The sequence below is a fragment of the Crotalus tigris genome, unplaced genomic scaffold (assembly GCF_016545835.1).
Source record: "Crotalus tigris isolate CLP2741 ecotype Arizona unplaced genomic scaffold, ASM1654583v1 scf7180000017695.2238764, whole genome shotgun sequence".
Lineage (NCBI taxonomy): Eukaryota > Metazoa > Chordata > Lepidosauria > Squamata > Viperidae > Crotalus > Crotalus tigris.
In genome coordinates this window covers 541,043-568,423 of record NW_024096573.1, presented here as the reverse complement: position 1 = coordinate 568,423, position 27,381 = coordinate 541,043, and the positions used below count along the sequence as shown (strand labels likewise).

General features: G+C 36.9%; 1 protein-coding gene across 2 annotated transcripts in view; it reads left to right on the top strand.

Moving 5' to 3' along the window:
- The window catches only part of ALPK1 (alpha kinase 1), an 84,574-nt gene that overhangs the window by 17,653 nt on the left and 39,540 nt on the right, over window positions 1–27,381 (top strand). For both annotated transcript variants that reach the window (XM_039338328.1, XM_039338326.1), the window contains exons 2-4: window positions 5,342–5,522; window positions 9,377–9,531; window positions 25,380–25,578. In XM_039338328.1, coding sequence (XP_039194262.1) covers window positions 5,408–5,522; window positions 9,377–9,531; window positions 25,380–25,578 — 469 coding nt within the window. In that variant the 5' untranslated portion in view covers window positions 5,342–5,407. The remainder of the gene's footprint in view (window positions 1–5,341; window positions 5,523–9,376; window positions 9,532–25,379; window positions 25,579–27,381) is intronic.

Below are 27,381 nucleotides of genomic sequence, written 5' to 3'. Positions count from 1 at the left end.
TCAGAGGAGAGATAAATGATTGCAACCTCCATTCCAGTATTGTACAACAAATAAAAAGTAGGCTCTGTGTTTGTTACAACACTGTCTGCCAGTCCCTGATGACAGACTCCATCTCCTGTAGTTATAATATTTACAAGCATTTATGATATTGTTCCAATCTATTCCACTACTATATAACTGAAATAACCCTGGTTTTGCTATTCATGTGATTGTCTGTAAAATTGTTATCTGATGCAATACTGACATAATTTCTATGCATGGATAATTCTATTGTATTGGCAGTCTCTGGATGGTATCCATATAGCATTTCCAGCTCTAAATAAAACAATAAAAAGTAATAACCATATGTTTATTTCATAATATTCTGGCACTCATGCATGGTTGATTCAAAATATCAAAAAAAATATGCAACATTTCAGCATTTTTGCTGAAAGACTCAGGACTAAGTGCAGTATTAAAACTGATAAATTTGTGAAACTTTAACCATTTAAATTAGGATAGATCAGTGGTGGCGAACATATGGCATGGGTGCCAGAGGTGGCACTTAGAGCCCTCTCTGTGGGCACGCGCGCCGTTGCTCCAGTCCTAGGCCTTCAGCTGAGTTTTATAAAACCTTTTTGCTTTAGGCCTCTGCCGCCATGTACAAAAAAAAAAGTTCAATCAGTCAATTTCAACTTCTTGCGGGAAAAAAAAAGATCTTGCAAAGTTGGAATTGATTGATTCAATTTTTAGTCCCACCCAGTCTGCTGTTACCACCGCAGCCACGCCCACCCAATGGGCCACACCCACCCAATGGGCCACACCCACTCAGCACCCGATGATGCATAAGTGGGTTTTGTGTTGCAGTTTGGGCACTCGGTCTCTAAAAGGTTCGCCATCACTGGGATAGATGCATATCAGTCACAAAGATTGCTTATTTACTTTACGCAAGCCTGGATAATACAATCAATATAGACCTGAGTTACCAGGACTGGAATGGAAAAACCTGGCTATAGTACAGATGTCTGAGCAGGGAAAAGTTCCTGCACAAACTAATAGACCCTAACATCTACATTATCCACCGACTTGTGTCCTTAAGAAAAAGAAATGTGAAATGTATTCCGTAAGTAATAAAAAACTTTTAGAATCTTGACTTGTTTTCATTTTGGTTCTAAAATTAAAAGCTTGGTTCTGATATAGTAACGTGCAGCATGCAATTGTAGGAGATGACCAGGCTGAGCCCAAGGGAAGGGTCAAATGCGTCATCAATCTCAAGTCCCTTCACATCCACAAGAGATCTAAGTCCAGCTCACCTTGAATTCCATTGACTCTTATGTATTGCCAATTTGCTTTGATCATTAGTAATAGAGATTCTTATAAAGAGCTTAAGCTTGCAATAAATACTTATATTCATTTGAACTTCCTGGGTTTCCTGATTTCCATGCATGACAGCAATACTGTAATTAAGGCTGGTCCTTCCAGGTAAATACTATGGCTCACTGCCATTTCTTTTCTTTTTTTGATATTTGAAAACATGTCTAGCTTTGGATAAAACACTGTAATTTTTATCTAATTTAATGTTATGAAATTAATTTTATTAAATTAAGTCATACTTCATCTTTGTGCTGCTTCTGCTCCGTTCTTTGTTCTGATATGGGCACTTTTGCTGGCACTTCTGCTGAAATGGCTGATTAAAGCACAGTGGTTCTCCTTGATAACTTGTTTCTTTATATCATAGCTCAAAGCAGACTACATAGCTCAGTGTTTTTCAAACTTGGCAACTAAGATGTGTGAGTTTCAGTCCTCAGAATTCACCAGTCAAAGTTCTCTATGCTGACTATGGAATTCTGAGGGTTGAAATCCATATATCCAAAAGTTGCCAAGTTTGAAAAACACAGTTCTAGCTATTGGAAGCAAGGCAATCCCCATAAACCAAGTAGCCATGCTTTACACAGGCTTTTTTTTTGTAAGAACTCTTCTAATGTTATTCTAATAATAACCCTGTAAGGTAGGTTGGGCTGAAGAAAACTAGCCTCAAGCTTTTTGATCCCCATTGCAGGGGAACGCAATGCGTTGCACCAAACCACTGATCTAAACTGATAGAATCATTGGCTATGGAGATTCTCAGTCATCCAGCTCATGGTTGTCTCAAATGGTGCTTTTTCAAAAGGCAACTGGACTTTCTTTGTTTTGCTTGAAAACATTTTGCTTCTTGGATGAGAAGCTTCTTGGATGAGAAACAAAACCTCTGATAGGCTGATTATTCTTTTGTTGTTGTTGTTAATTACGAAGTCGTGTCCGACCCATCGCGACCCCATGGACAACGTTCCTCCAGGTCTTCCTGTCCTCTACCATCTTCTGGAGTCCATTTAAGTTCACACCTACTGCTTCAGTGACTCCATCCAGCCATCTCATTCTCTGTCGTCCCCTTCTTCTATTGCCCTCAATCTTTCCCAGCATTAGGCCCTTTTCCAGTGAGTCCTTCCTTCTCATTAGGTGGCCAAAGTATTTGATTATTCTTTTATAGCACCCTAAAACAGATATTCCTTGTGTGGTATACCATCTGTCAAATGTTTTAAAAAATAAAGCTATATAAAGCAATAAAGAAACCAATTTAGAAAGCAGGACAACAAACTATGTTATTTCAGAATGGTTTTAGAACAGTGTTAGCAGTTCCATACTGCTCTCACTCCATGCCTGCATTATCCTTCAAGATAAGTCTCCTGATGGAGACAGCAGCCAAAGAAAGGACTCACTGGATGTAGGGAAAGCCTGTGTCTCTCCATGTTTGAATAATTAATTTTCTGATGCTTGAAAGCCAGAGTCCTTTTTTTTTTTCAGATCCTTTAGTTGAATACTTTAAAGAAGAAGAAGAAGAGAAGCCTACCTTCCCCAAAGGGAAATAAGGGAACTCCTAATGGTAATAATGAGCTTTGTGTTTCCTGCAGCTGCCAGATCCCTTAGTAATTCAAGCATCACTCATTCTCCGTTTGGCTCTGCAAATGAATCCTAACGTAACAAAAAGATTTGTATAATTACTGCTGCATCTATTTCAGGGCCACCACAGACCTCTATTCAACAAACAAGAAATTTTTGGTGTGGCATTTAAAATAATTAAAATATTTATTTGAAAGTCAAAACACCAGTAGCCATAACTAACAATTGCTTTTTCTCATTGACTGTACTAAGTCCCAGTGAAGGCGCCTGTGAAGAGCTTTACTTGTTCCCTGTTGGGATTAATCCATAAATGCAGCCTCCACATAGAACTCATGAGGTCTTTTGTTCCCCATTTATTGGCCTCTGGAATTAAATAGTGTAGCCTGAGATCAAAATTAGGGTAATTTTTAAAAAAGAATAAAGGGGCTTAAGTAATCTAATTGGCTTTTCAGAATGTGAAACTCAGTTTCTAACAATATAAAATGTAGGATTGTTCTGTGTTGATATGTTGCAAAAAAAATCAGTAGTTTTGCTGTATTTGTTTGTAGAGAAATCAATTATGGCATAAGCATTTATGAACTATTTATGATCTCCTTCAAAGTATATTCTTTTTAAATATAGTGTCCTGGATATTGTGTGCATACTTACTGCTTTAGAAAACTTGGTTGCGTGGGGCGGCAGTTTCATAAACTGAGTGCAGAAATTTAAACTTTTTAGATTATATGAACTAGCTTGAATTTAGAAATGAAAAATTAACAAATAGAGACAAATTAGAAACTGTATTGAAGGAAACTCTTATCTGGAGAATATTTAGGTTTCTGCCAAAATCATATGACATTTCTCCCTCCCACTTATGTTTTACTCTTGGGTGGAGAAACTCACAACAGGATGGCATTCTGGTCTCAAAGGGAGCATCTCTAGACTACTCTTTCTCAACCTAGTTCTCTTCCCATTATCATCCTGCAGTTTTAGGTCATACTTGTTTAGGGAATCATGGAAAATAAAGTTCAGCAGATAAGGAGTTAACCAAATTGGGAGCATTGTGCATTAAAAATTGGGGGAGTTTTTCCTCACTTGGAGTCCATTATAATATATTAATTGTGGATCTTGCAGAATTCCAGCCAATAAAAGAATGCCAAGTTCATTGGCAGCTCTCTATTTTTTAAGAAAGGGCTATAAATGTGATAATTTACAAGGGAAGTTGAACCATTACTGTTTATTGGTTGGGGGAGAAGTGGAGGTTGCCATCTTCCAATTCCTGTGTGGTATGTGAACTTATCATATATTTAAACTAGTACCACTATATAAATCCTTAGTAAGACCACACCTGGAATACTGCATCCAGCTTTGGTCACCACATTACAAAAAAGATGTTGAGACTTTGGAAAAAATGCAAAGAACATCTAAGATGATTAAGGGCCTGGAGACAAAAACATATGAAGAACAGTTGCAGGAATTGGGTATCGCCAGTCTAGAGAAAAGAAGAACTAGTGGTGAAATGATAGCAGTGTTTCAATATCTAAAGGGCTGCCACAAAGAAGATGGGGTCAATTTATTTTCCAAAGCACCTGAAGGCAGGACAAGAAACAATGGATGGAAACTAATCAAGGAGAGAAGTGACCTGAAATTAAGGAGAAACTTCCTAACAGTGAGGACAATTAACCAGTGGAACAGCTTGCCTTTAGAAGTTGTAGGTGCTTCATAACTGGAGGTTTTTAAGAAAAGACTGGGCAGCCACCTATCTGAAATGGTTTAGAGCACGGCTGTCAAACTCGCCACATCACGTGACGTGTCACTACATATCACAACTCTTTTTGCATTGCCGGCAATGGGGTGGGCGCAGCTTCGGTGTGATGAAACTGTCCCACGGGCCGGCAGTTTAACACCCCTGGTTTAGAGTCTACTGCTTGAGCAGGGGGTTGGACTAGAAGACCTGCAAGATCCCTTACAGCTCTATTATGATTGATTTATGATATGGTAGAACTCAGCTAGTATATATAATATTCTGTCTCTTTCCTCTAATTCAAAGCCAGAATGCTTTCTTGCAAATTTTTTTCCAGTTTAAAGCACTTGAGCCCAGGGAGTTGTATATATGTAAAGTGATTCTCTTATTCACAGGTCACTGGCCATTTCACTGTTTGGGCTTTAAAACACTGTGGATTGCAAATTCTTTCTTTGTGCTCCCTCTGCAAGGAGATGTTTGTTGTACTTCAGTTTGTCTTGCGGACCCTGGAGTAATTTCATACCCTTCTCTAATAAAGCCCTTGGAGGCTATAATATACATATCCTATTATCCTACCCTATTTGAGCCTTGCAGATAATTGATGATGTTTTAGTTAATCACCTCCCCCACTACTTCTTTTGTTCACCAGGTATGTCAGCCTGAAAAGGATTCTTTTCATTTAAAATGTGTGTCTTCTCCTAGGTAATTGATCACTGTGCAACCAGAACACCCCCTCCTCTTGATTCCAACAGTGCAGGAGTGTGCAACATGAATAATCAGAAAATGGTGAACTGTCTTTTGCAAGAATGCAAGCAAATGCTGGAGCAGCCCTCACTTATTATGGAAGACCAGCCCAAGGAAAGCAAGGAGCAACTCTTTGGAGGTGAGATCATTATGTTAAGCATCAGATACAATACGGCTGACCACCCGTGCTTGTATGATCGCTAATGTGCTCCATTCTTTCTAGCAGTCAAAGCATCTAGAACCCAAGCAGGATGTGGGTATAGAGGCAGGCAGAGTAGAAGGCCACATTATACCATTGAATTGCTGTCAGTTTCCATTTCAAGCTTCAGTAAACATGGGTTGTCAGGAGCAGTTTTCACTTGACAAAAACAATGTTCCCAAAGATTGGTAATACACATACATTTAAATTATTGAAAAAAATAATGATGAAACTCCTGAATACTGCCTGTTACTTTCTTTCCATTTGCTGAAAATCATTCTGTTACAAACGTATTTGACAAATTTCCCTATTTTAGAATTCTTTAATTGCTTTTTCATTATATGGGTCATTGTTGAAAATAAAGTAAAGCAAGATGCTTTTATGGAAGAACATTATCTGGTATTTTGATACTTTGAACAAAGGCTCATAAATGCTATATATATATATATATATATATATATATATATATATATATATATATATATATATATATACAATTTCTGTTTATATTAGAACATTAACATAGTGTGCCATATGATGAAGCAAGACCTTCCCTAGGAAAGGTTATGATACAATCAGTTTATGAATCATAAAAATACTATTGCTTTTCCCTTTCTAAAGAAAGCTAGCATTTTTAGTCTTTTGGAATATATTATTCCAGAAAGCTATCCCAATATGTTAACAGAAACATTAAATTATTTTACAGTGCAAATTTATGCACTCTTGATCAAGTCAAGTGTAAGTCTATTTGAAATCAATGAAACTAAGGCAGGGAAACTTGCAAACGATTGATACTTGCAAGGCTTTGCAAAGTCTATACATAATTTCAAATAACTAACAATGTATTGGATTACAAAGTAGTCATCCAAGTTTTCTACCATATTCCCTGCCATCATACCCTTTAGAAGAATAACTGTTTGTTCAAGTTATTTAATATCAAAGAAGAAATCAGAATTATGTTTGCTTTCTTATTCATTAAAAGTCTCCAAACAATCACTATCTGTACCACAGTTTTTCTGCTTGTAACAGGTTTTGTAACTATCTTTTCTGGCACACAGATCAGAGATTTCTCTCCACTTACAGTAGTCTGAGGCATTAGTAGTGCTTGCTATTTTGTAATAAGTCATCCATGATCATTTAATTTACACTTAATACATTATTTTAATATGATGACTCCTCCTTACAGGTAGTCCTTGACTTGTAACTAGAATTTCCATTGCTAAGCAAGGCAGTTATTAAGCAAATCATGCACAATTTTACACTCTTTTTTTACCATGGTTGTTAAATGAATCGCTGCACTCGTTAAGCAAATATAATCTTGCCCATTGACTTTGCTTATTGCAAACCAGCTGGGAAGATTGCAAATGGCAATCAAAGAACCCCAGGATGTCAGTACTGTCATAAATGCCTATCCTTTTTAATCACATGACCATAGAGATGCTTCAACAGTCATAAGTGCAAGAACCAGTTGTAAGCCACTTTTTTTAATGCCATTGTAACTTTGAACAGTCGCTAAATGATAGTTGTAAGTTGAGGACTACCTGTATCTATTTTTTTTTCCCTTTGGTGATTATTTATTGAAATGCTATGGACTACATCCCTTGGGGAGCGTAGACAGCCTCTTTAACTACAGTTTGTGAATTGCTGATGTTCAGCTTTGATTATACAATAGTTCCTTATGGTGCACAATTCATTTAAGAGTATAGTTTAGCAGGCATAGGTCTTTTTATTCCATAAGGAGTACTTTTGCTTCCTTGTCACTATTTCATCTCAGCTTTATTACTTTTCTTCAGATGGGCTGTGCAGCTTCTAATCAGGTGGCTTCTTCTTTGCTTCCTCCCCGGTGAAATGCTGCAAAGCTTGGTGAACAATCGCTTTAGTTCCAGATATGCTACATCAATGCCTTATAATCACCTCATTAGAGAGGGCCCTCCAGGTGAAACCTGCTTCAGGAAGTGAAGGATCTGAGACTCTGAGTTCCTAGGATCGATTATCCTCAGCTGAGATAAGAGTAAAAATCTGTCTGAACCAGTGAGAAGGGCATATTGATAAATGTCACAATTTGTGACAGAGATTATTGCTTTAGATTCTTCAGTGGTTGAAATTGTAGAAAACTAGGCTTAAAATGCAGTTAGTTGGGTCATGGCCTAATGTGATTTTCTGTGTGATTAATTTAAAATTTGTAGGTGTCCATTTCTATCCCTGATAATAAAACGTGCATTATGACATCCCAATGCAAGTCTTTCCATTTAGTATTTGTATTACAAACTTCACACAGAGGTAGTTAAGAAGCGAAGCTTACATCACAAAGCTATAACATGCATTTTTGGCAGCTAATTCATAAAGCATGCATCATGCTTGTAACAGGAATGGTGCAGCATATTATGGTGGTTCATGAATTCAAAACAAGTAGCCGTTATCACTATCTTTTATGATGCTCAGAAGAGGCAGAATTTGGGAGATGAAAGGGAGAAGAGAGAAAAAGATGATTTGGAAAGGAATTTTTCCAGTTTGTAAGTCCCTAAGCCATTAAATAATTCTTGAAATTATTAACCTCCAAATCACCTTGAGCACCAATTGTTGAAATAAAATGCAAATGCTCATTATTGGTAAATAAAATTATGAATATTTTTCATAAATATATTTTTGCTTTTTCTTGCCTAGCAGCAGCACTATCTTTCTTTTCTCACATGTTAGTTCCTTTTCTATAACATTTTCATACACTTTTCAAATATTCCCAATGCATAAGCTGATCAATAATTCTAGTGAAATTTTTAAAAACAACTGATTCATTGATTAAGAAGTAACAACATGGTTGAGGATGGACCTAAAGCTGGATTTTCCACATTCAGTGTCTTTACTACTATACAGTACATCACTAGATTTCCTTGAGATTCTAGTTAACAATCACATATACTGTAATAGTTGCAGATTTATCTCTTATCCTAATTTAATATCAGAATAGTGTCTCATGAAAAGTTGCTTTTCACCAAGAGAACTTGCATTCATTAGATAATTGGGCTGAGATGGAATTTTTCAGTTTTCCTAATATCTCCCACTTTCTTCTAAACAACTTTTTAGCAGGATAGAAAATAAAATCATTGCACTAACCCCATTTATAGAACAAGAGTGTTCAAACCTGGATCCAATCCATTATGATACTTGTCTGAGTTCTTAGCTTGGGATGCAAAATGTCAAACATAGTTAACAGTTTTGTTGAGAATCAGTGTGGCATAATGGTTCAAGATGTTGGACAAAGACTTTCAGCCTTAGAAACACACTGGGTGACTTTGAATCAGCCCAACATACCTCACAGAATTGTTTTGCCAGGTTAAAATGAATAGAGATCTATATAAGCTACCTTGAACCTCTGAAGGGTATAAATATATCAGATAATAATGAAATGGCCTATATTTATTTAGTGTGCGTAATATTGAAAAAGTGAACAATCAAGGCTTGCCTTTGATTTAACTCTTTATATCCAAATTCATGAGTTTTCTATGAACATCTTATATCTTTCCAACTTATGCTCTGTCCTGATACTCATGAAACAATCTGGTCTTTCTCTTCCTGTTAAATTTCTTTCTTTAATGGCAGACAGCTCCAGTTTAGCTGCAGGCAAAAGATGAGAGGTCACCTGATGACAGGTAGCCCCTCTCCCTGTTGGTCTGTTGCTGGAAGAAGTGGCAGCTTGTAGTTCCTTAGAGGCAATCTGGGGAAGGGAATGCTTTCAGAAAGGTATCACCTTGTAACCTTTGTGGCTGACTCACTTACCTGCCCTTTGACCCTTTCAGCTTCACTCCCTGCTGATTTGAGGACCCTCATCGAAGAGGCCAAGGAAATGAAGTGGCCCTTTGTGCCAGAAAGGTGGCAATACAAACAAGCCATAGACCTTGAAGACAAAACAAATTTGCAAGATATGATCAATGCAAGGCTGCATGAGTTACTGGTATGATACCAAAGACACCTGTCCTTGAAACCTGCACTAGCTCTTAAATTTACAGTGACCCAACAGATGGTATAGGTTCCTTGTTACACCGGTGACCCCACACACACACCGCCATTTTTCACTGTTGCTTCTACCCCATGACAGTTGCTAGCCTGCTTCTATTCAAGTCAATGGTTAAATTGATTCTTGTTGTCATCAGAAGACATGGGGTCAGTGGTTTGATTTTGTTCACATATTGCAAGATATGTAACCTGATCTGTAGTTTAGTATGCATTTTCATGTAAGCACAGGGTTCATGAACAAGGGGACTTCCTGCAGTGAAGAGATGAAAGAAGCCACTCACTCAAGGGCATCAAATACACTTTGGAGTGTGCAAATGAAAAACAGAAATCTAACATTTTATCTATTAGTTTGATAAAGAACAGATTGCCTTATTTGCCTCCATGAAGGTGGGCATAAAATGATTTAAAAAATCAAATATGTGTCATTATGATTCTAGTTATCAAAGCAAATACCTGTAGCAAGTAGATAAATCTCTTCTGAAATAATAATTCCATGATAATTACTTATGGCATTGATTAAAACATTTCTGCTATTTTTTCCCTTAAGGTGAAAAAATTCATTCTAAATTTTATCTGTTAGATAAAGATTGACATTAGTGGGCTTGCCTAGATCTCTGTTGGAATAAAGGTCAGCAAACTGGTTTTATTTGTTACATTATGATTATAATTTTGAAAAGGGTATTTCCATTTGAAAATATTTTAGAGGTTTTCTTCTCAAAGCTACTAGGAGATGGGTAGCTGATTCTGAGTATTTGGGGAAGCAAATTTGTATATTATTTCCTATTGTTTTTTATTATTATTATTATTATTATTATTATTATTATTATTATTATTATTATTATTATTATTATTATTATTATTATTATTATTATTATCGATCATCGCACAGTCAGCCAGATGTTCAGACTGGATTTGGCATTTTGTCTACCTATCGAGTCCTTACCCAGGACCTGGGATAGGCAGATGTGGATGTTTGATGGTATTACAGATATCGTCGTAGGATGGAAGCAGTTCCTAGTAAGGCCGCCTTTTGCAATTGACTAATAGCGAATTTGTCAATGCCGATGATGGTGTTCAAGTGGTGCTCCAGTTGTTTTGGGATTGCACCCAAGGAGCCTATGACTATTGGTACTACCCTTGCTTGCTTTTGCCACAGTCTTTCTATTTCTATTTGTAGGTCTTTGTATTTTGTTATCTTTTCCAGTTCTTTCTCGTCTATTCTGCTGTCTCCAGGCACTGCCACGTCCATTATCCAGACTTTTTTGTCTTTCATATCGACAATTGTTAAGTCTGGGGTGTTATGTTGCAGGTGCTTGTCTGTTTGAATTCTGAAGTCCCAGAGCAGTTTAATTTTATCATTTTCTATGACTTTCTCTATTTTATGATCCCACCAGTTTTTGCTTACAGGCAATGATATTTTTTGCAGATCTTCCAATGCACCATTGTTGCTACTTTGTCATGCCGCTGCTTGTAATCAGTTTGTGCAATCTTCTTGCAACAGCTTACCAAGTGGTCCACTGTTTCTTCAGCTTCTTTGCATAGGCGGCACTTACTGTCTGTTGCTGTCTTCTCAATTTTGACTTTGTATGCATTTGTCCTTAAGGCTTGGTCTTGTGCAGCCAGAATTAGTCCCTCGGTCTCTTTCTTCAATTTTCCTGCTCTTAGCCATTGCCAGGTTTTATTATTATCTGCTTTCCCAGCTATTTTTTTCATGTATTGCCATTATTATTATTATTATTATTATTATTGATCTTCGCACAGTCAGCCAGATGTTCAGACTTGATTTGGCATTTTGTCTACCTATCGAGTCCTTACCCAGGACTTGGGATAGGCAGATGTGGATGTTTGATGGTATTACAAGTATCGTTGCGGGATGGAAGCAGTTCCTAGTAAGGCCGCTTTTGCAATTGACTAATAGCGAATTTGTCAATGCCAATGGTGCTCAAGTGGTGCTCCAGTTGTTTTGGGATTGCATCCAAGGAGCCTATTACTATTGGTACTACCCTTGCTTGCTTTCACCACAGTCTTTCTATTTTTATTTGTAGGTCTTTGTATTTTGTTATCTTCTCCAGTTCTTTCTCGTCTATTCTGCTGTCTCCAGGCACTATTATTATTATTATTATTATTATTATTATTATTATTATTATTATTATTATTATTATTATATTTTTAATCCCAGTATGCTTTTGGGTTATTTTATCATTGGGTTTGAGGATCAGATTTTAGGATGCTGACAAAAGAAGGCAGACTAAGATATCCCATGAAAGTAGCTATCTCCTATTTCCTCCACCTTACCCAAACTGTTAGCTCCAACAAATTAATTAAGCCTCCTTTTATAGAGGAAATATTTTATGCTGAAGAATGAAATCAAATCTGTTCAAAGGGCAAAAATGTGGCTTAAAGTTCTGTGCATGTGCAATGTAGCACCTGTTAGGACCCTTAACTAGACATCTTTTCCTGTAATAGAACAACAGCAGCCACACAAGCCCAAGCAAAGAAGCAGTTCCTTTAAGATGTCCCAGATGTTTCATATACACCCACTCAGGGTCCAAATGATGCTTTTCCTTTGAATATGAATCTCTTGAACATTCCTAATATCCAAAATTCATCAGGTACCACAAATTGTCTGGAGCAATTTCCTAATGAAACAATTCCACTTTTTGCTCATTTGTGCCTTTACTACATTTTAGACAAATGCATAGAGATAAGATATTCCTATTTGGCATGCTCCTGTTGGATTCCAAAATTTTATTTGGACCCTTCCCATCCAAGGGACCCAACTTCCTATTGGCAGTATCTTCTGCCAAAAAGGCCAACACAGTGCTAGGCTGCATTAACAGAGGGATAGAATCAAGATCACGTGAAGTATTAATACCACTCTTCAATGCCTTGGTAAGGCCACACTTGGAATACTGCATCCAGTTTTGGTCACCACGATGTAAAAAAGATGTTGAGACTCTAGAAAGAGTACAGAGAAGAGCAACAAAGATGATTAGGGGACTGGAGGCTAAAACATATAAGGAACGGTTGCGAGAATTGGGTATTTCTAGTTTAACGAAGAGAAGGACAAGGGGGGACATGATAGCAGTATTCCAATATCTCAGGGCTGCCATAAAGAAGAGGGAATCAAGCTATTTTCCAAAGCACCTGAAGGCAGAACAAGAAGCAACGGGTGGAAACTAATCAAGGAGAGAAGCAACCTAGAACTAAGGAGAAACTTCCTGACAGTGAGAACAATTAATCAGTGGAACAGCTTGCCTCCAGAAGCAGTAAATGCTCCAACACTGGAAGTTTTTAAGAAGATACTGGACAGCCATTTGTCCGAAATGGTGTAGGGTTTCCTGCCCGAGCAGGGGGTTGGACTAGATGACCTCCAAGGTCCCTTCCAACTTTACTACTATTATTATTATTATTATTAAAAGTTGCCCACTTCCTGCTGTATTCAGCTAAAGTATTTGCATGGATATGTATTTACAAGCTTTATCCAAGGGATTGTGAGCCATTAACCAAACAAAAGGTGTTAAATGTAAGAATCCAAGTGGGTTCAAATAGAATACTGAATGTTGACATCATGCAGTGCTTGCCTGAGAGCTGTAATATTTAAAGTTCTATTGAAACAGTACCAAGTCATTCTTCTCCACCACCATAAGCAAGTTGGTTTAATTTGTGTGATGTAACTTACATGCCTTGACAGAGGAGGAGGGCTCAGTTGCTGTTTTACAAATTCCTGGCACTAAGTGGAGTTTTATTGTGATTCTGAATTTGTTTTGGCTATTTTCTACCTCTACCCCCCTGCTCCTTTTTTTCTTTTTCTTTTTTTTTTAACTTTTTTTTTTCCTTTCTGGTGTGTGGCCTTAGACTGAAATTTATGGTAGAGGCTGACCCTTTGACAATGCCCACAAAGCCCCTAGACTCAAAAGCATTTGTCTGCTCCCTCCTAGGAAAAACACCTGCAGTAAAACTCCCTGAGAAACCTGGATAGATAGGAGATTAATGTGGCTGTAATAGCAAAGCCATGTTTGCACACATTATATTCTCACCCCAGGTAGATGAACCATTTCTGGGATGATACCAATTATTTATTGTTGAAACATCTGTTGATAACTGCAGCTGCCCCAGCAAAACAAAGCAGATCTTGGGGTTACAGGCTATAGATCTCTTGGCCCCAGGTCATGCTAGTTTGAAACTATTCACTCAAGTGTCCCAAAGTTTGTGGGTTAGCATCATTTTCGTGGTTTCATCCTACCGTAAGAAGTTATTCCCAAATCCTGTGCTCCTTTCCCTGTGGGCTTTGAAGTATTATTTCAGTTTTGTTGGTAATTTATATTCCAGTACCATTGTACTGCAGGAGAAAAGAGACACTTCTTTTTGTTTTCCTTTTAATCGTATGTTGACTGACATTTTGACCCATATTATTAGTATTAGTCAAGAAAGGCTTTTTCCTTTCCTGCTTTGATTTTTTTCCCCCTTTGCTTTTAAATAATTGAGGCATTATCAGATTTTCAGTTGAATTCTATGTATTTTTTAAAAAAAAAAATACAGCTTGATAGCAAAAATTGAATTTTTTCCTGTTTTCATATGACTTGAGGAATTATTTTAATTCTCCCCAAAACACAAACAACCCTTTGTTGGTATTGTTGGGGAAAACAGTTAACACATTATGTCTGGGTTTATTCTAAAGTGGTGAGTTTAGAATAAGCTCTCGACCGGAATGAACCAGTGTTTGTAAATGCTCTGGGATCCTTGAATGAAGTGTTTATTATTCTGGAAGGACAGATTTTGTGGTCCTTATTCACAGCATGCAGCATCTTACTTCTTGAGTAGCTTCCCTGATCTCAAAGTATCTCTGTGAGAGCACTTGGGTCCCCTGTCTGAAAATTTGACTTAGCTTTGCATTGTTATAAGCCAAGCTTTGTTTGCAGACCATTGCTTGGCTGAGTATGCAAAGCAATCAGGGCTGCTTACATCAGCCTTTTAAATAGTTCAGCTTGGCATTGGCTGCAGAATCCTATTGTACAAAACTAGTAGAATGAGAACGATCATAAAAGACACCGAGGAGCTGGCAGGGAGTGGAGAGAATCCCCATATTGTTGGTTTTACCAATCTTCAAAAATTGGTGGAGTGAGATGTGTACCTTGCAATATATTTTTTTTCTCTTAATCATGATTTTTCACTGCAGAACTTTTAGCTAGGAATTGGAAATGAAAAGAAGATATGGTAACTCTTAGCACAATCGTTCATGAATTCTTTAAGTGGTTCAGACGTCATTCATTAATTTAAATTCAGATTAATGTATCTGATAAAAAAAGTTTAATTGATTCAATAAAATGAAGAAAATACGGTCCCTTTGGATACTAGGAACACTTTTAATAGTTATTAAAGTTATTTGAATGGTTTTTCAAAAAAGCCCAAATATTTTGACTTTTAAGTACCAACTTAGAATTACTTCTACATTCACTTTTTACTCATATTTGCTATTTCAATTGTTATTTTTGAACCCTTTCCTCCCCCCCCCTATTTTTTGCCTGTTTTTCCACTTCAGGAGATAATATCCACCAGGACTAGCATAATCATATTTTTATTTATTTGTTAGGCTTGTAATTCTTTATCCCAGGATCTCAAAGTAATGTAAATATGGTTCCCTCTTCCAGTTCTTCCTATAACAGTAGGAGCTAGGTTGAAAACTAGTAGCTGCCCCATGTCACCCAATTAACTTTTGTTATTTGAGAAGAGTTTGAACCTGATCTTTCTGAACTAAGTCTAATGCCTCAACCATTGTGCTATACCCTATCTCCATATTAGAAGGTAAAAATAGGTTACAAAATGAAGGCAGCTCCCTTCAAAGGATAGGCCAGAAGGGACTTCATTGATGCTCCTATTTGGGAATACAGATATCTGATAGCCTGGTGTTGATTCTAGTTGAGTGTTTTGTGATCACAAGCTAGAGCTGCCCAAACTCATTGAAGTAAGCCTCATTCTTGATGCAGTTAAGCTACATGTACTGTGATAAAATCTGCACACTTCTGAAAATAAGATTTCTTAGATACTCTAAAAAATATTTGAGATTTGCAGTGTCATTGAGATTCAAATTTATTTATTTGAAAATTTGAATTTAATGAGAAAGCATAACTTGCAGAATTATAATGCAAAAACCAGCTGACTCTTAATACTTCAGCTGTGAATTCTAAAGGACTTGGTGGCGGTGATTCAGTCTTTAGTGAAAAGTGACTGAGCTGCCTTTATGACATACAGAATCAGAACCAGCAAAGGACTTTAGGAGCCATTGGTTCTGTTGCTTAGTTTTTGGAAGTAGATAAAACAGAGAAGAGCTCCTAAGAAAAGAGAGAACCGAAAAAGAAGAAGGCAGTAATTACAAAAGTGTAACATAAACAGGATAAGAAGTAAATTTAAGAGAAGAAATGGTTCAAACAAAAGAGGGGAAGAAAATTAGGCTATAGGACTTGGATCCATTCCATAGTTCACAGCTGTATCTCTTTGTTACATTAAATAAAACAGCTTGAGCTTTCCTTAGCTGCCCAACTGGCTTCATTATTCTCATTGTGAGAAATATTCTGACTTCATGTAAGAATAGCATCTTCATGCAAATTATTGGTTTTATGCAGACCTGTGCATATGGTCATCTATATGTTGATTGGAACCATTCCATCATCTCCCACCTGATTGCAAGTGATGAAAGTTGGAATTCAATAACCCCTGAAGGTAGCATGTCCATTTTTTATTTAATTTAACCATGATAACTTGGTTAGATGTTTTAGCATAACTCAGCAGCCAAAGCTACATTCCTTTTTTTCTTTTTATGTCTTTTTTTTAGTAAATTGTGCAGCTAATTTCCTATCTATGATAATACTTTATCAATTGCATTGTATGAAATCTAGATTCTGCTAAAGACATACATAACTGAATAAGAAAGTTAGTCTTCTTATTGTAGATGGTAAAGCCACAAGGTATGCATGATTAGAGCCACAATGTTCAAACTAGACCAGTATTTCTCAACTGGATCAACTTTAAGATGTGTGGAGCTCAACTCTCAGGTTTCCCTTGCCAGCATCTGGGAAATTCTGGGAGTTGAAGTCCACACATCTTAAAGTTGATCAGGTTGACAAACACTGATTTAGACAACAGTAAAATGGCAGCAAAAAGATATAGACAATTCTAACTTCTTACTGTAATCTAGTGTTCATCTGTATTTTTACAGCCTGGATATGGTTAGCCCTAAGTGAAACATAAATAGCTAGATTTTGAGATGTTAAGTCAGGCATGTCAAACTTGCGACATCACATGATGTCACGCAACGTATTGGGTCGGTTTTGCCATTGCCGGCAATGGGGTGGGTGCAGCTTCCACGTGGTGCATCCAGCCCATGGGCCAGCAGTTTGACACCCCTGTGTTAAATGGAAATCCTTATGTAAAATATATGGATGACTGGGTCACTTATTTACTTTCTCAGCCTGGCCTGTGGAAAACTAGAGAAAATGGAATCACAATTACCACTATTTAAGACGAGGGGAAAGCAAAAGAAAAGCATACCTTTTTAGAAGACATTTAACTCTTGCTGATTGAAATTTCCTCTACTATCTTTTGTTCTATTAAAGTACTATGCAGAAGCCTAGTACAAAATACTTTTGTATTTGTAATATTGATAACAATTGCTGGAGCAGGTGTTTCTGAAAAAGTAGGAATTTTTCTGGCAAATGCTTGATTTTATAGCATTGGTCTTGCGGTTAGAAATGAAACTATAAATCCTGTAAAACTGGAAGATTTAAATCACTAAAATAAGGAACTGGAATACAGGACATTCGTCCTCTCTGAGCTTTTTAGAAAACACTCTTTGGGAAAACATTTTTTCCTTCCCCAATCTGCACACATATCCAGATGCAAACATATAGAATTCTGCAAATCTAATTCCATTTGCACCTTCTTCAGTTCTCTAGCCATGAAGTTCCTTTTGTGCCCTAAATTCAATTACAGTACATACATACATTGAACAGACAATCAAGGTAAATGCATATTTATTCTTCTCTGTAGCCATAATGAATACAAAAATTTCTTTTTCCCATCCATCATCTTTACGTTTTTTTAAAGGTTGGGCTGCTTGCATTTACTGAATCAATGATTTCTATGCTACATTTTACAGAAAAACTACAATTACAATTACAAATTTGGTTTATTTGAAATGATACTAATTTTGTGGAGGTGCACTATATACATCTATATGTACCAGTCACTTTTTATGGGGAGGTGGGACATATGTGTAGAATTGGAAACAAAACCAGCAGCAAGATCAAAACTAGCTTCATAACTAGCAAAAAAAAAAATCACTCAGCTTATATAGTGAATGGAAGCACTCAAATACAAGCGCTAGGACAACTATGTGCTCTGGACGATACTATTGTAAAAGACAGGAGTTTGGTATCGTTAACAGTACAAACTTATTTTGTCACAGCAGGTGGCAGCACCTGCCTTAACTTGGCAAAGCTGAACAGAGTCAGACCTGATTTATATTTAGATCAGAGACTACAAGAAATATTAAGTCTATAAACTAGACTGGGAACATGGAAAATGCCAATAAGAAGCCACTTCTATACTACTGCAAAGAAAATTGTATGAATGTTTGCACATAGATTCCAGAAGTTGAGCATAATTTGTAAGGCATTATCTTAAAGGGTTTTGAAAAACCTGTAATAGATCATTGCATGATGGATTTTAAAAGTTATAGTAATTCCATGTGAAAGTCATATAGAAACCAGCTATTCTTAGCTTATATATTATGCATATGTGGTTATACTGATGTAATGTATAAGCATATACCATGCATTTCCAATTGATCAGCATAATTCTCCCTTTTTTCTATCAGCATATTTCTCCCTTTTTTCTATCAGGCATTTTTGGACTGTAACACACAAATTGCTTTTCTTTCAATTATGATTACTGGTTTGCTTTCAAAACTCTTAGATTATAGCTAGTTTTAACTATAGCTACAGAAAGTGAAAAATAAGTTTGCAAATATGGGTTGTTTTTCCTAAACACTGTTAAATCCAATCCTAGTTTATTGACCAGATTATCTAAAAGGGAAGTTTCAATCTCTTCATTAGCCTCATCAAGATGAACTCTTCTTAGAGTTTCTTGATCTGGGCGAATAGGAACATTTGAACTAGGGTACCATTTTTCCAGCTACATCATGCTATCAGGTAGCTTTGCTAAAATTCAGCATTAATCTGTCAAAAGAAGATGATTCCAAAAGCACATAGATTTTTTTTAAAGAAATGATGGCAGACCAAGCATTTGTTATAGTCTTTGAGACCAACAGAATTGAATTGGACAGAATTTAGTGTCTTGCCCTGTGAGAAATAATTTTATTAGAGCTCTACAAATGATTTTGAGAGGAAGAAATTAGTTCCTTTATTAGGCTTCAAGTATGAAATAATTGTTACACTTTTTAATTGTTTCAGATTTGTCTAACTTTTTTTTATAATGTTTAAATATTTTTTAGGGAGAAGAGGTCTTACATCTGTTTTACAGTTTTCTTGTGGACTAAATGTTGTTGTATGATTTGATGGGCAAAGAAGTAATCACATATTTTCTTAGCATGTTGTTGAGAGACACCAGAATTTTTTTTTATAATATCAACATCTGATATCAAGCTAAATATATCAGAGTGAAGTGCCACCTTACCTTGAAGGAAAAGAAAAAAAATAGGCAATATTCTTCCCTGTCTTGACTTTGCCCTGTTTTATGTCAACTTAATTTTGAAGAGGGTTACAAGAGGTTTCGGTATTAAAGCAGAGAGTTAAATTATGCAGCTGACCAGCCTTCCAGAGTAGGGAAACTTGGTACAGATTTTTTTTTCACAATGCTATTGAAGTGCTTATTTTCCTCCTGAAGAGACACAAACAGATGCAAACTTCTGTAAACACTTTAGAAATGAATTCAGTGAGTTTGGCCTCTCAGCAGTGCTCAATAGCTGACAGAAAAATGTCTAATTAGTGCAAGTGGAAATAATAGGGCCACTTGGATTCCTCCTACCCTTCTTCACATCTCCTTTTCCTAGGGACTCAAAGACTCTTTTGTCTGGCAGGTCACCCACTCCCATGCTTTTGTGTTTTAGTTTCTTAAAGGAAGGCAAAAGCAAAGGGGAAAAATATATTAGGCAATGAAGGCAATGCTTATACATATGGTAGATGCTGGAGCACTGTGAAGAATTTATACCTAGGCAGTATCAATTTACAGGTGCTTCTAGATAGGAAATTCCTCCCATGGTGGAAAGTATATGTTCCAGTAAAAGGGGAATCCTTTTCAATTGCCGCCTTTTATTTTATTAAAAAAAATCCTCAAAAAGAATGTTTTTATTGCCTAAATCATCTGAAGAGCACTTCAAAGTAATTGACACCCTGATCTTGTGAGTAAACATATATTCTGCATTCCTGCTAATATGCAGGAAAATTTTCCTCACTATAATGAAAGGGAGTCTGCTTTCAACATTTCTTTACAAGGAGAGGAGACATGTGGTGAAATTCTCATGACTGAAAGAGTGTTCTTGCACTTGTGTGAAGAGATGGCTGTGCACAATTCTGGGTCCTTTTGTTGAAAGGATAAAAGCAAGTGTGACATTGTCATGTTGTAAGATCCACCATTTTTGTTGCAATATAACAATGCACATGCAAAAGGGGTAGGGTCTGCAGAATGATACTATTCTCTTTAGACTGACCACTGGATACCCCCTGATACTGTTCTATCATTTCTTCTGGTGATCAATTAAATCCTAAGGGAAGACAATACAACAGAAGCAGAGGGCAGCCAAGAAAGTATCCAAGTATTAATGACAGGATAGACAAACAGAAACTTTTATTTCAGTCATTCATTGACCAGTAATTGATGACAGAATGTTTCTTCCTCTATGAAAGAAGCTTCAGTTTTTCCACATTATTGTCAAGATGCTTTCAAATTTCTGAATTGTGTTTTTGAGCTGAGTCCTTGAGTGAATAAATTAACAACATATATCTGCTGCTTCTGTCGTATTTCTTTTGTTTCTTTTTAATTGTTTTATTCAGTTTCTCCTTATTTTGTTTTATTAAATTAAGCAAAAACACGCTTAAGCAAAAGTTATAAATTTCTAAAGAAAATTAAAGGCTTAAATTAAATCTGTCCTTGTGGTTTTTTTCTTTCTTGGACCTTTTGTTGTAAAGTTTTCAGACAGCTAAATTTTATTTAGTTATAACTATGCCTCATCCAGTTTAGCTTCCAAGCCCAAATTTGGATAGGAGAGGCTGCCTGCTGAGATCAATTCCTTTTAACTTTCCTAACTAAATTTTTGTCTGAAGGCCCACTAACTCAACCAATAGTCACTGAAACCATTGAGGTTCTTCCTATAGACAAAATGTTTGAACTAGGTATGAAAGCTTTATCCAGAACTCCTTCATGACAAGGGATTGCCCAATATAGGGAATTTTGACTTACAACTGTAATTGAGCACAGAATTAATTGTTAAGAAAACAGTGCCATCATTAAGGGAGCATGACAAAACAAACCCATTTTCCCATATGGGTATATTTATGCTGAAAACCAAAAGTAAATGCTGGAAACCAGCAAAAAATGCCAAAAATGTCAGTCATATGCCCATAAGATGCTGCTAATAGTCATAAATGCAAGGTGGTTGCCAAGCATCCAAAATGCAATTACATGGTGGGGGTGGGGGAATGTGGCTGTCAACTTTAAAATCCAGTCAAAAGTATCTTGGGAAGGTCCTTGGGAATTACACACAGTCGCTAAGCAACCAGTCATCAAGCGAGGACTACGTGTAATCTCAGAAGTGCCCTGAATTTGTGTTCCTTTAGGCAGTGAAGATGCTTCTCTCTTGAAGCCCCCAAACATTGGTGCTCCATGCAGATATATTATGCATGGCTACAAATCTGAATAAATTATTCTATAATATAAAATGAGAGTAAGGATGGAATGGGCCTGGGTTCATCCCAAAATACATCAGGAAGAGGACGTATATCTATCTCTCTATTAAACTTCATTTTGTTTCTATTATTTAACATAACAGATAGATTGATTTATCTGAATATGTACTGCTTTTGCTTTTTAGTTCTGATTAAAGTCTGTACAATACATTCTCCACAATTTAAGCCCCATTGATTTTAGTGAGAACCAAACTTAACTTTTTTAGCTGTAAACTAACTTAAAACCTAGGTTCACATTAAGCTTAAACTATACTATGGCTTAGCTTAGCCTGTGGTGTGAATTCAGTTTCTGTAGTTTATAAACTATATTTTATATTTTTGCATTATCTGTGAAACCAGCAACAGTAGATTAATCAACAAACTAAACCAATGACTTCTGGTTTGCCATTGCAGCCGCCGCAGCTGCTGGAAAGCAAGCTCTGTCTTCTGTGTTCGGTTTTGCTCCATTGGGGGGCCCTGGAAAGGATCGAAAGTCACCCTGTAGGGGCCCCAAGCAAGGAGGGGACCCCCATTTGATTGTGGGAGGGTGGCAGCCCTTCCGCTCGATCCAGGGCAGCTCTTAAAACTGGCAGAGGAAATACCGGCCATAGTAATATGGCCCGTCACTAGTCTGCAGACAGCCAAAGTCAAACTTATCACCAAGCACTTCAAAAGCAACACGGATGAAATTGGATGAGATCTGATCTTCTCTTTACCCTAAGTACTTTCTTTTCCTGTAAAAGCTGCCTGAAGTATCTTTCCCCCTGTGAGGAGAGAGGGAAGGGAATTTCTATCCCACCCTCTAAGAATAGCAGTGACTGACTACCCAGGGGAATTAAAGCACTAAAAGAACAACTTTAATCTAATTGGATTTATATGTTCCTGAAACTTGGGCAGGGCTTTTCAACCAGTGGTACGGGTACCACCTGTGTTACATTGGCACCTGGCAGGTGGTACACAACCATCCTAGAAAAGTAGCGGGGGAGGGGAATGAGCTGAACCGGTGGCAGCACCACACAAGCCTGAGCAAGAGATGGCTGGAGCTGCAGGGCTGTCAGGGCTCAGCGGAAGCACCAGAATCAGTGCCAGGCTCCAGCTGGAGCTCAGGAATATGTAGGAAATATTGGCCCTGAAGAAGCACCAATCAGTTGGAAAGCAGCACTGATCCTGGTGCTTCTGCTGAGCCCAGAAGAAGCGCCAATAAGCTGGAATGTTGCAGCATCTCCAGGGTCTTGTGATTTATATTCAGATGCTTGGCAACTGATTCATGTTTATGACAGTCAGTGTCCCAGGGTCATGTGAATTGATCAAAACCTGCTGCAACCACCCATTAAGATGGGGAATAAAAACCAAACACCCCCCCGCTGCCAATCCTCAACAAAAATGCTCACAACAATGAAAAACTCGGACAGGAGGAAGAGCGCTGCCGGGTGGGCAGGCAGGTGTCTTGCTCGGCTGTCACTTGGGGGGCACTTTTTTCAGTGCCATTGTAATTTCTAAGAGTCACTAAGCAAACTGTTGTAAGTCAAGGACTACCTGTACTTTATCACTTTTTTCATTTTTTTTTTTTTTTGGTCATCAAGTTTTTGACACCTTGCTAGGCGACTGGTGGTACTCGGATGTTGCCATATCCTAAAAGTGGTACAATGGGTGAAAAGATTGAAAAGTCCTGAACTTGGGGACCAAAAATTTTCCTATTTTTATTAGAGACTTTTGCTTTTATCTACAAAAAAGAAATAAAATTGGAAAAAGGATTATAAAAATTTTGGACTTAAAAAACCTTTAATGGCATTGGTGACATCTTGTGGTGAAGTTTGGTATTACAACTTGTTATTTCCTAAAAGAGACTTGGTTCGAAGCTCAGACCTTAGATAAGATTCTTCTGACCTTGGCACCACCTGTGAGAAACTCAGCTGTAAGAGAACAGTTGGGTGGCATAACTGGCCTACTTGAACTGTGAATGTAAATCTTTACTGATTTTCAGAGTTATATGTGGGGAATTGCCTATCTCTTTATTTGAGGCACATTGGTTATTATATGATGAAATACCTTGGACTATAAAATCTTGCTTGATAAACGATTTCTACTATAAAGACTATTTATAAACACGTGAAAGAGATGAATGAAGACCAGGAAAAGATCCTTTCCATGTTGGAAGCAATACATGAAACCATTCTTTCAGCTTGTGATAAAATAAGACCTAACATAAAAGAACAAGATGCCAGCTTAGATTCACAAACCCAAACTTTGACTACAACCAAAGAACTAACAATGCAGAAGATAACAGAAGAAGTGGAACAATCAAATACTGAGACAGAGGACTCAATTGACCAACAAATACAGTTAATAGAAAATCCAGAAAAGGGAGCGACAACACTGAAAATGGAAAACATTTTCTATATAAATCAGAAGAAATTTGAGAAAGAAGAAGAACAGATTATATTGAAGATAAACATATCAGGGCAATCATGGGGAATTGGAATAATAGGGAGACAACTTAATAAATATAAATGGGCTAGTCCTTCAAAAAAAATGGCAATTAAATGGTCTCCTTTATTTCAAATAACACATATAATAATAGAGGGAGATCTATTTGACGATCTAAAAGCACTGATATGGAAGCCTAGTTGGCAAAGGAAGAAAGCCAGAATAAGGCTGAAGAAAATTGGGGTTTTGATTTATTAGAGGGGATTTCATATTATTAATTAGAGGGTTAAAGGGAGAAGTTGAGATAAAGGGAATTCTGGTCATTAGATTTAAAATATTTGGAAATTAGTTGAAAATAAAGATTTTATCTGTTTAATATTTAAAAATTAGACTTAAAAATATTGTTATGAATATATTTGACTTATTAAATAACCCAGGTAATATATATAATGGTTTTGGTTTATTAAAGGAGATATTGTATTATTAAGTAGATGGTTTAATATGGTGGGAAATAGATAACTTTTAGGAAATAAAACAAGATTATATTTAAATAGATAAAATGTGTATTTTGGATATTAGATTCTGTTATGAATTGAGATAAAGGAAATCTTGGCTACCTAAAGCCTGAAAATTATAAATATCAAAGGTTAAATTGGAATATTGATGGAAAACTAAAAATTGGGAAAAAATTAATAATAGGATATGGATTGTTTATGAAGATTGAATGTAAAAACTAATTAAGATACATATAAGCTAAAATAAATGTAATAATGATGTTTTTACTGAGCTGATATAATAAAAACTGTATTAGCTTAAATACGAGACAGTAAATGTTAAGGGGAAAAGAGAGGAAATATTTGAGGTTGTAACTTGAGATTTGTACTAAAGATTTTGTTATCAAACTATTGATTATCCCAGCCACCACATTGCTTTTTAAATACTTAAATGTAAAATTGGAAAAATAAAATATTATATAAAAAAACTAAAACAATGATGGCTTAGTACAATGTATGTTTGTTTACATGATTAAGTTTCTCAGAATAATCTAACTTTGGTTAACAAGCTGAGTGAATCAGAAAAATTATACAAATAAATGTCACTGCACACAAAGGTAAAATATCAGGCTGCTGTATACTTTGTAAAGTCTTATTTAAATCAGTTTCTACCTTTTCTACTCGTTTTCTGCATTGGATGCAATACTTCCCAACTTTGCCTTGGGAGTTTCTGCAGTTCAAGGGAAGAGTAAACATCTTTCAGAGAAATAAGTGAACAAATATTGCAGCTTGGTCTCTTCTCTATCTCCTGGTGAATGATGTTTTTTATGGATCGTCCCCTGCAAAGAGTTCCCTAGGCCTAGGGCAGCTTCTTCCTGTTCACATGTTTTTGGTCCTCTTTTCAGGTTTGCTTAAAAATCTCCATTGCCAACAGAGACTATCTGACAGCAACAGCTATTGCGTTCCTGGTTGACCGATTTCTATACTGGGTTGATGGTTCCAGCCAGCTTCTTCAAATTGTCAAACGGCTGCATCAGCTTCAGCCTACGGTACCGATTGCTCCTCAGCTGGTTATCCGTCAGGCTCGCATCTCTGTGAATTCAGGTAAAGAAATGCTGTCTGCAAGCCCCTTGACCCTTTCTGCATTTTCTTGGCCTAGTTACAATTAGAAGATGCTTGACTTTCAAGAGGATACTTTGTCCCATTCTAAAGGTGACATTTCTTTATGCCACGCACTTTGCCAACACAAAGTTTCTAATGGAGAAGAAAAACAGGAGAAAATTGTGAAATAATGTGGAAAACATTAATTAGAGCTTTTGTCACCTAAAGGCTGCTCCCTGCTGTTTTGAACACCGAGGGGTAAATTGCTGTATTTTGGAACAAGAGTGCCTTAAAATAGATTACACATTTCTAATATTTTCTGGATATAGTTCAAGCTGCATATAAGGGGTTAAAAAAAATCTGCAGCTACTTAAGGTTACAAATACTATTGTACAATTAACCTGAGGATTTTCTTTCACTCTCAGCAAAGAACATAAATGGTATTGTGATGTTTTTCAGGTGTCCAATATATTACTGATTTATTTATTTGATTTATTTGATTTTTATCCTGCCTCATTACTTCATAAGTAACCCAAGGCAGAAAACATACATAATACTCCTTCCTCGTCCTCTTTTTTTCTCTACAACAAGAACCTTGTGAGGTGAGTTGGGATGAGAGAGAGTAACTGAACCAGAGTCACTCAACCATATTTCATGCCTGAGGCAGGACTAGAACTCAGTCTCTTGTTTTCTAGACCAGCACCTCAACCACTACATCAAACTGGCTCTTTATTTTTGGGAGAAGGATTGTTGTAAGAAGAAAATAAAATCTGTTTTTGTTCAGCAGTTTGGTAAACTGTAATGAAATTATAATCGTTTTAAAAGAATTTCATTCCAACACAATACAAGCAGAAATATTAAGTTTTCTAGCATTCTCATGGCAAAGTCTGAAAAATAGATATGTCAACAAAATAGAGAGAGGGGTTTCTGTTCATTTTTTTAATTCAGTGTCAGTCAAAGTAGCATATCAAAAGCATAAGACCTCAAAGAGAACAAAGTATTTGTTTGGATGAATCTGAGCCTACATATACACGACTAAGCATTTCAAGGTTGTATATTGTCTCATTGTTTAATGCACTGTGTTCAACAGGGCTCACTCCCAAATAAATAAATCACAGCTTTAGCTAACAGGGTGAGACTGAGACCATCTACAACAGGGGTCCTTAACCTTGGCAACTTTAAGACTTGTGGACTTCAACTCTCTCTTCTTCAGCAAAGCTGGCTGAAGAATTCTAGGAATTGAAGTTCACAAGTCTTAAAGTTGCCAAGGTTGGAGACTCCTGATCTATAATATATCGCCAGTCTTGAACCAAGGCTGCTGCTTGGTCTCAGCCTAATTTAAGGTGGGTCTTGATCATTACACTATGATTACAAGACACTACAGCCCAAGTTAACAAATAGATCCTCATATGCCATTTTTCAGTAAAGGGAAGCTACATTTATTTAAAAGAAAACTTATGTTCTCCAGCAGGATGGCTGTAGAATCCACCAGATGGGTTCATGACAGCCTTCCCGCCCGACAGACTAGGTCAAAACTTTGGCCACACCCCTCCTCTGGGCGTGACTCCAGTTTTGACTTAGTCTCGAAGCCCGTTAACAGCAAAAAAAAATCAGCTCCTCAGATAGTAAAAGGTTTTGGAGGCAAAATTCTCCTCTCTCTGACAAAATTGGCACCTTGGTCAGCTGAATTTGCAGGAAGTCGATCCCAGCTTGGGGCTCGGAGCTCGGAGCTCCGAGCCGTCCGTCAGATCTACTTTGCCCTGAGGGCGCTACGCGCCGTGAGAGTATCCCAACAGTAACCGGCCT